The 8,517-nt window shown below is 34.0% G+C and overlaps 1 protein-coding gene across 2 annotated transcripts in view; it reads right to left on the bottom strand.

Annotated features, from left to right (window-relative positions):
- Window positions 1-1,041: 1,041 nt before the first annotated feature.
- Window positions 1,042-8,517, bottom strand: part of CAST (calpastatin) — a 105,952-nt gene continuing 98,476 nt past the window's right edge. For both annotated transcript variants that reach the window (XM_015590400.2, XM_025047753.1), the window contains 2 exons: window positions 3,988-4,053; window positions 1,042-3,130 (listed from right to left, as the gene is read on the bottom strand). In XM_015590400.2, coding sequence (XP_015445886.1) covers window positions 4,003-4,053 — 51 coding nt within the window. In that variant the 3' untranslated portion in view covers window positions 1,042-3,130; window positions 3,988-4,002. The remainder of the gene's footprint in view (window positions 3,131-3,987; window positions 4,054-8,517) is intronic.

Here is an 8,517-nt window from a genome sequence, read left to right as displayed (position 1 = left end):
TGTCATTCATAAGCTCTTTTGTCCGCCCTCTCGGAACACTTTGAACAGTGGAGACTACTGAACAGTGAGTGACCACCCAGATCAGTGACTAAGCTGGAACAAGCCTGGTCTGCTTTCTTACTTGTAGGCCACATCATCGGGCTTTCCTGCCCTCTTGGTCGGTCTTGCAGGAAGGCAGATGGAGCTGGGGTGGAAGTAAGAGGAGGTGGGGTGTTTATTTCCCTAGTTCCCTTGCAGGTCCCCTCAGACTGGCTTCTACTGAAGGTCTCAGCTCTGAGGGGAGTGGCCTTCTTGTCCATGCGTTTTCCATCTCTACATCTTAGTAACTGCTTCCTCATCTCATCCCTTCAAGATGAAGGGTGAAGTGAGAGCCTGGTTGTTACTAGTCCTGGCTGTATTTGTGGTTCCCATATATCCTTGCCCCTACGTTTGTTTAAAAAACAAACAAAAACAAAAAACAAAAACCTTTTGTAGAACCCTCCTCAGACAATCCTAACTTGAGTGTGTCATCTATTTCCTCAGGGACCCTGACTGATAGTGTCCCTTCTGAAACAGCAGAGTAAAATTCAGGTCTAGAGGAGAAACCTTTCATTTGAAGTTGGACCTGAGAGCTGTTAATCCTTAGGTAGGTGGGATTCCTCTACCTACATGTTATTTGGCCTAATTTATAATTCCTGAATAACTTGTTATTGGCGTTTATTGCCAATAAATCATTGTGGAGGCTCCAGTAAATGATGATGCATTGTGAAACTGAAAACACTTGCTTATATTACTTCAAGTGAAGATAATGTATTGTCTTTGAATTGAAGTCTTTGTGAGTTTTAAATATACTGCAGAATTTTCAAGGTAAAGAAATATGATGAAAAATGTCAAAATGTATACTAATTCACTAGGAATAGTGACCTTTTTGAACATAAATGTGCTTATAATTCCATTTTTATAAATATTGCATGGTTTAATTGTTTGAGAAATAAAAACAAATCACTGGTAATTTCCACCCCTAGGTATTTTCCTTCTAAAAAAAAACATACAAAGCCAAGATTTTAATGTAAAATATTTTTCTTTAATTATATTTTGTATCTTAACTAATGAAACATGGTAATAGTGATTTTCAGTTTTGGTCACCTGAAGAACCTATTTTCATTTGTCTTTGGATAAGTCCATTTCCTAACTGGATACAATATTGCCACAACAATGTGCAAAACCCTTTTTTGTTAATAAAAAGTTGTCTTTTATTTTCCTGTAAGCATATATTTGAGTTATTTCCTCCTAATTAGATGGGTAAGAAAGGACTGATTTAGATCTTATCACTTACTCAGGTCATCATTAATTACCAGCAAACACCCAAGTCTTAAAGACATTCCTAATGAACAAAAACGCATATTCGGAGTACCTTACATTTTTACCTTATATAGGCATTTCTGAAATCTCTGGATTTTGGTATGTCATTTAAAAATACTTCTATATATGCATGGAAGTTAGTAATACTGCAGCCATATCCTTGCAAATACATCTGTCAATGTCAAAGGTTTCACTTCTTTTTTAAACAATCAAAAAACACTTTACACTATCCAAATGGAAGAATTAGATACATAGTTAAAATTCCTCTGGAAACGTGTTTTTTGTTTTTCTTTTCTTTTTTTTTTTTTTTCGGTCAGTGCTTTGAAAAGGCCTCTTTAGGCACCATAATACTCGCCTATATTTCCTAGATTTAGAATCAGAAAAATACATCTCTGATGTGATAGAGACACAGAATTTAAAGTGGGTGATGTTTGAAATCCCATAGGTATGTCCATGATTTTTAAAGAGAATTTTTAGAGCGTATCAACAAAATTTGATGCCCATTACAAATTTATTTTTGCTAGCCCCTCCAGCCCGCATTACATAGTATATTGGTGATATATTTAGTGAAGTCAGTAAGTCCTAATAAATAAGACCTTTAAACAGATGCTAAGGAAGGCCGTGCCCTCTGAAACAGATTCCAGATCAGTTTATGATATGTACCTGATGTCTTTTCCTGTATTCATTACCAGGAAGTAAAGATGAAATTAAATACTTATCAAAATCCCATCAATGACATCAGTGCTATGTTCATAACCAATTCATTCAGAAAGATCTGAGAATCCAAAATTGTAGGATATCAGGGCCTAGTTCTTAAGTTGCTGTGGGGAGGAAAAGCAAATTTTTAAATTTCAGATTTCTTTTTTTAAAGCAGAAGTTTGGTTTTGTACTTGTAAACCTAACTTCCATAAAGCCAAAGATGCTATACAGTGCAGAGACTGGTGTGGCAATGGCTCTAAGCAAACAATTGCTGTCAGGTTTTATATGGAGAGAATGGAAAGCACAGCTTAACACAGTAAACCAACAATGTTCAAGCAATATGAATATTCTAAGTAGTAGATTTTATTATTCTTGGAACTTTCTATGCAGTGACATATAATCTGTATTATGTTCTTCTGATTTGATTCAAGTCTGTTTGCTTTGTGCTGGCTGTAAGGTGCAGAAGTCCTAGCCTCTGACAAAGAGTTAGACCTGAAAAGGGGTGTGGTGCTTCCTGGTCTGTCCAGGTTATTAATTTATTATATAGCAGCCCAAGAGAAGATATGTGCCCATTGTACAACATTTTTTGTTTGACTTATAAACATAAACCCAAAGAAACATCAAATACAGTTCAAAAGCCCAAGAGAAAGGGATAATGAGAAATCAGAATATTAAAGAATGCTTAAAGCATTGTTTTCCAAATGCTAACAACAAAAAAAATTAAGTGCAAACTGAAAATACTGATGAGATTTACAGGCACTATGTGTAGAATGTGCAAAAGTTTGCAAAGGTTTTTCTTCTTTTTTGTGTGTTGCTTTAAGAAACTATCAAATATCTCTTAGAAATATAAAGTTCCTTTCTCTCCCAACTGAGAGCAATTTTTAAAAATTCAGTTTATCAATACTCAGTACAATAGCGCAGTTGAACCAGGCAAATTCAATTTTTTTCTGGGAAAAGAATAACAGACCAATGTTTAGGTTGTCAAAAGACTCAACAAATACCACTGTCTAGAAGCCACCCAGAAAATTTTCTGTTGCCAAAGTTCTTCAAAAGTCACCATCCGCCAGCCGAAGGTTTTATGTACAGATACCTCGAAAAAGTCAATGAAAAAAATCCAGTGAATCACTTGATGTGTAAATTTTGGGGTTACAAGGTATAGTAAATATAACATTTAGCAGGAGTACTGTATAACAAGAATGAATTTCCTATAAGTAAATATGAGTGGATTATTAATAGAAATCTTTTTATTTTTTAACTTTGGAGAAAATCTTTGGAGCAGTTCTAATTAGTATCCTCCCACTTTATAGGAAATAAAAAAAGATCATGGTAAGAGAGCCTAACCCATTTTAACCTACATTTTGTTATACGTTAGGCTTTTGGTTGGCAAACAGTCATAAGCTTTTTATTATGGCTTAGAATAAGATTCCCTCATCCATAGGAGCTCTTCAGTCACATAAAGTAGAATCAAACATAGTATTTTACTTTTCAAAACAAAAGCTATTAATCTTTTCCTTTGCCCTTGTCCACCAAAAAACCTGTAATTCCACCAGACTCTACTTCTCTCAACCCACCATGTGTTGGTATTTTAGGGATTATCAATATATATTTCACTACAAGAGGTAACAACACAACATGCTAATTTGCTTTGCTGCAGTAACCTGCAATCATGAGCATTTGGGTTTCATAGAGTCAATAGATCTTCTAAATGGTCATTTTCTTTAAAAGCCTGGACTAATATTTTAAAGAGCTCTTAATTATAAGATTAAGATTTTTAAACATTCCAGTACCATAATCATCCCATTCAGTGCTTTTCAGTGAATTACTCTCTAGAGTTTGTGATGTGCATTTCATGCCAATAGTATAAAGAGAAATAGATTTAGCTTCTCTCACCTATAACAGGTTGGTAGAAGGTACGGTTGGCTTCATTTACAACAAACACCAACTTACCAAATAATGTGAACTTTAACTCTTATTTTTTTCATCAGCTTTTGGCTTGGAGATTTCCTCCTTTGCCTAAAAGAGAAAACAAAACTATCGATGAGCTCTTTGCTGGATTAAATATCAAAACTGATTAACCATTATAAGGAAATGGGCTTCTCAGAATTAAAGGGGCAAAAGATTGCAGTCAGTGGGGGAAAGTAAGGTGATCCTTTCTAAGTATCTTTTTCATTTAGCCAAAACACTATGAATTCTCCCCCTTTCAAGTTTATAAGCTATAAATAACCTTAAGTGATTTAAAATTTTTAACTCTAGGCTTTTTTTTTTTTTTTTTGGAAGGCCAGAGTAATTTAAGAAAAAAAAAAAATACATAGGTGTTCTTGGATGGTACTGTTCATTCTATGGTGATTCATCCTTTTCTTGTACTTGAGGGCATTGCTGGCCAGCTAATCCACTCAGCACATAGGGTTATGCTTTCTATTTTTTATTCAAGGGTTGATCATATAACTTTTTGTAACTAAAATTAGATGATAAGCAAATTAATCTATTTGAAATTAATGGCATGAGCAACTTAATTCTCAGTCCAGTTTCTTGTTATCTTGGTTTTTTGTTGAGGTATAATTGATATATAATATTTCAGGTATACAACATGATTTGATATTTGTAAATATTATGAAATGATCATCACAATAAGTCTAGTTATCATCTGTCACCATAGTTACAAAAATCTTTTCTCTTGTAATGAGAACTTTTAAGATCAACTTATTAACTATAGTCACCATCTATTTTATAACTGGAATTTTGTACCTGTTGACCCCTTTAATCCATTTGACCCACCCCAGCCTCTGGCAACCATCAATCTATGAGCTTGTTTTTTCCTTTGTTTTTTTTTTTTTCAGATTTCACATGTGAGATCATGTTATTTGTCTTTCTCTGACTTATATCACTTATCATAATGCCCTCAAAGTCTACCCAAGTTGTCGCAAATGGCAAGATTTCATTCTTTTTTATGGCCGAGTAATATTCCATTGTGTATATATACATCACATTTTTATCCTTTCATCCATATATGGACACTTCACTCATTTCTGTATCTTGGCTATTGTTAAGTAATGCTGCAATGAACTGGGGGTGTACATATATTTTCAAGTTAGTGTTTGTTTTCTTTGGATAAATACCCAAAAGTTGAATTGCTGGATCATATGGTAGTTCTCTAATTTTTTGAGGAATTTCCATACTGTTTTCCAAACTGGCTAATTTACATTCCTACTGACATTGTGCAGGGTTGGTTCCCTTTTCTCCACAACCTGGCCAATACTTGTTATATCTTATCTTTTTAATAGCCATTCTACCAGGTGTGAGATGATACCTCATTGTGGTTTTGATTTGCATTTCCCTGATTAGTGATATTGAGTACTTTTTCATGTACCTGTTGGCCATGTGTATATCTTCTTGGAAAAAAAGTATTCAGATCTTCTGTCCATTTTTCAATCGGGTAGATATTTTGCTATTAAGTTGTCTGAGCTCTTTATGTATTTTGGATATTAACCCTTACCAGATATGATTTGTCAACATTTTCTCCTATTCAGTAGGTTGCCTTTTCACTGTGATGCTGATAGTTTTCTTTGCTGTGCAGAAGCTTTCTAGTGTAATATAATCCCATTCATTTATTTTCTGCTTTTGTCGCCTTTGCTTTTAGTGACAAATACATAAAATCATCTCTAAAAACACTGTCAAGATGCTTACTGCCTATGTTTTCTCCTAGGAGTTTTATGGTTTCTGGTCTTAAATTCAAGTCTTTCATCCACTTTGAGCAAATTTTTGTGTATGGTGTGAGATAGTCATCCAGTTTCACTTTGCACGTGGCTGTCCAGTTCTCTCAGCACTATTAACTGTCCTTTCTCCCACTGTATATTCTTGGCTCCTTTGTCATAAATTAATTGACCTTATATGCATGAGTTTATTTCTGGGCAGTCTATTCTGTTATATTGATTTATGTGTCTGTTTTTATGCCAATACCATACTGGTGGTGGTGGTGGGTTTATTAAAAATTTTTTTTTTTAATTTATTAGAGTAACATTGGTTAATAACATTATATAAGTTTCAGGTATACAATTTTATATTATCTGTATATCCCTTGTGTGCTCACCACCCAAAGTCTAGTCTCCTTTTGTCACCATATATTTGACCCCATTTACCCTCTTCACCCTCCTCCCGTCCTCCCTTCCCCTCTGGTAACCACCATACTATTGTCTGTGAGTTTATTTGTTGCTTTTTTTTATATCCCACATATGAGTGAAATCATATGGTTCTTGTCCTTTTCTGTTTGACTTATTTAGTGTGATTCTCTCAAGATTCAAGATCCATGTTGTCACAAAATGGCAGTATTTCTTTTTTATGGCTGAGCAGCATTCTATTGTGTGTGTGTATACACCACATCTTCTTTATCCAATCATCAGTCAAAGGAAACTTAGGTTGTTTCCATGTCTTGGCTATTGTGAATAATGCTGCAGTGAACAAAGGAGTGTACATATCTGTACAAATAAGTGTTTTCAAATTTTGGGGGTAGATTCCCAGAAGAGGGATTGCTGGGTCATATCTCTCATTAAGTTTTTGAGGAACTTCCATACTGTTTTGCATAGAGGCTGCACCAGTTTACATTCTCACCAGCAGTGTATGAGGGTTCCCTTTTTCCACATCCTCTCCAGCACTTATTTCTTACTGTTAACAAGTCATTCTAACAGGTGTGAGGTGGTATCTCACTGTAGTTTTGATTTGCATTTCCCATATAGCTAATGAAGCTGAGAATCTTTTCATTTATCTGTATGTCTCCTTGAGAAAAGTGTCTGTTCAGATCCTCTGCCCATTTTTAAATTAGATGTCTTTTTGTGGTTGAGTTGTATGAGCTCTCTGTATTTTGGAATATTAGCCCCTTATCAGAGGTATTGTTTACAAATATCTTCTCTCATTCGGTTGGTTGTCTTTTTGTTTTGTTTGTTTCTTTTGCTATATAGAAGCTTTTTAGTTTGACATTTAAAACAAAACATTTTTATTTTTACTTCCCTTGCTCAAGTTCATAAAAAAAATCCTCTTGAGACAAAGGTCCATAAGTTTAGTACCTATGTTTTCTTCCATGCATTATAGTTTCAAGTCTTATGTTTAAGTTTCTAATCAATTCTAAGTTAATTTTCGTGTAAATATTATACTGTTTTGATTATTATAAAAGTAATATAATGTGAAATCAGGGAGTGCAATGCTGCCAAGCTTTGTTCTTAAGATTGCTTTGGCTTATATGGGGTCTTTTGTGCTTCCATACAAATTTTAGGATTGTTTATCTATTTCTGTGAAAAATGCCATTGGAATTTTGATCAGGGAATGTACTGAATCTTTTGATGGCTTTGGGTAGAACAGACATTTTTAACAACGTTATTTAATTCTTCTGATCCATAAACATGTCTTACCATCTGTTTATATCATCTTTATCTTTCATCAAACTCTTATAGTTTTTAGTTTACAAATCTTTCACTTCCGTGGTTAAAGTTATTCCTAAGTATTTTATTGTTTTTGATGCTATTATGTATGGAATATTTTCTTCTTCAGAAATTTCATCTTTAAATGTGTAAGAGTGTAAGTGATTTCTGTATGTTGATTTTTTATCCCGCAAATTTACTGAAGTCATTCATTAGTTCCAATGCATGTGTGTTTTGGACTCTTTGGGATTTTCTATATATAAAATCATACCAGCAAATAGCAATAATTTTGCTTTTTCCTCTCCAATTTTGATGTCTTATTTCTTTGTCTTGCCTAATTGATCTAGTTAAGATTTCCAGGACTCTATTGAAGAGGAATGGTGAGAATGGGCATTCTTTTCTTGTTTCTGTTCTTGGAAGAAAAGCTTTTGATTTTTCTCCATTGAGTATAATGTTAGCTCTGGGTTTGCTGTATATGGCTTTTATTATGTTGAGGTATGTTCTTTCTATACCCTATCTTTTATGAGTTCTTATCATGAAAGGATGCTATCAAATGATTTTTCTGCATCTATTGAGATGATCATGTAATTTTTATCTTTCATTTTATTTATGTGATATTGATTTGTATATGTTGAACTGTCCTTGCATCCCAGGAATAAATCCCACTTGATCATGGTGGATAATCCTTTAATGTGTTCTTAAATTTGATTTGCTAATATTTTGAGAATTTTTACATCTATATGCATCAGAGATGTTGGTCTATAGTTTTGTTGTGGTATCTTTACCTGATTTTGGTATCAAGGTAGAGCGGGCCTCGTAAAATGAGTTTGGAAGTGTTGTTCCTTCCTCCCTGATATTTTGGAAGAGTGTGAGGAAGATAGGTGTTAATTCTTCAAATGTTTGATAGAATTCACCAGTGAAGCTGTCTCATCCTGTTTGATTTGTTGTTGTTATGAGTTTTGTTTATCAGTAGTTCAATCTCTATTGGTATGTTCGGATTTTCGGTTTCATCCTGATTTAGTCTTGGTACAGGTTGTACGTTTCTAGAAATGTATTCATTTCTTCTAGG

Source organism: Pteropus alecto, unplaced genomic scaffold (genome assembly GCF_000325575.1).
Source record: "Pteropus alecto unplaced genomic scaffold, ASM32557v1 scaffold20, whole genome shotgun sequence".
Lineage (NCBI taxonomy): Eukaryota > Metazoa > Chordata > Mammalia > Chiroptera > Pteropodidae > Pteropus > Pteropus alecto.
This window is presented reverse-complemented; position numbering and strand designations above follow the sequence as displayed.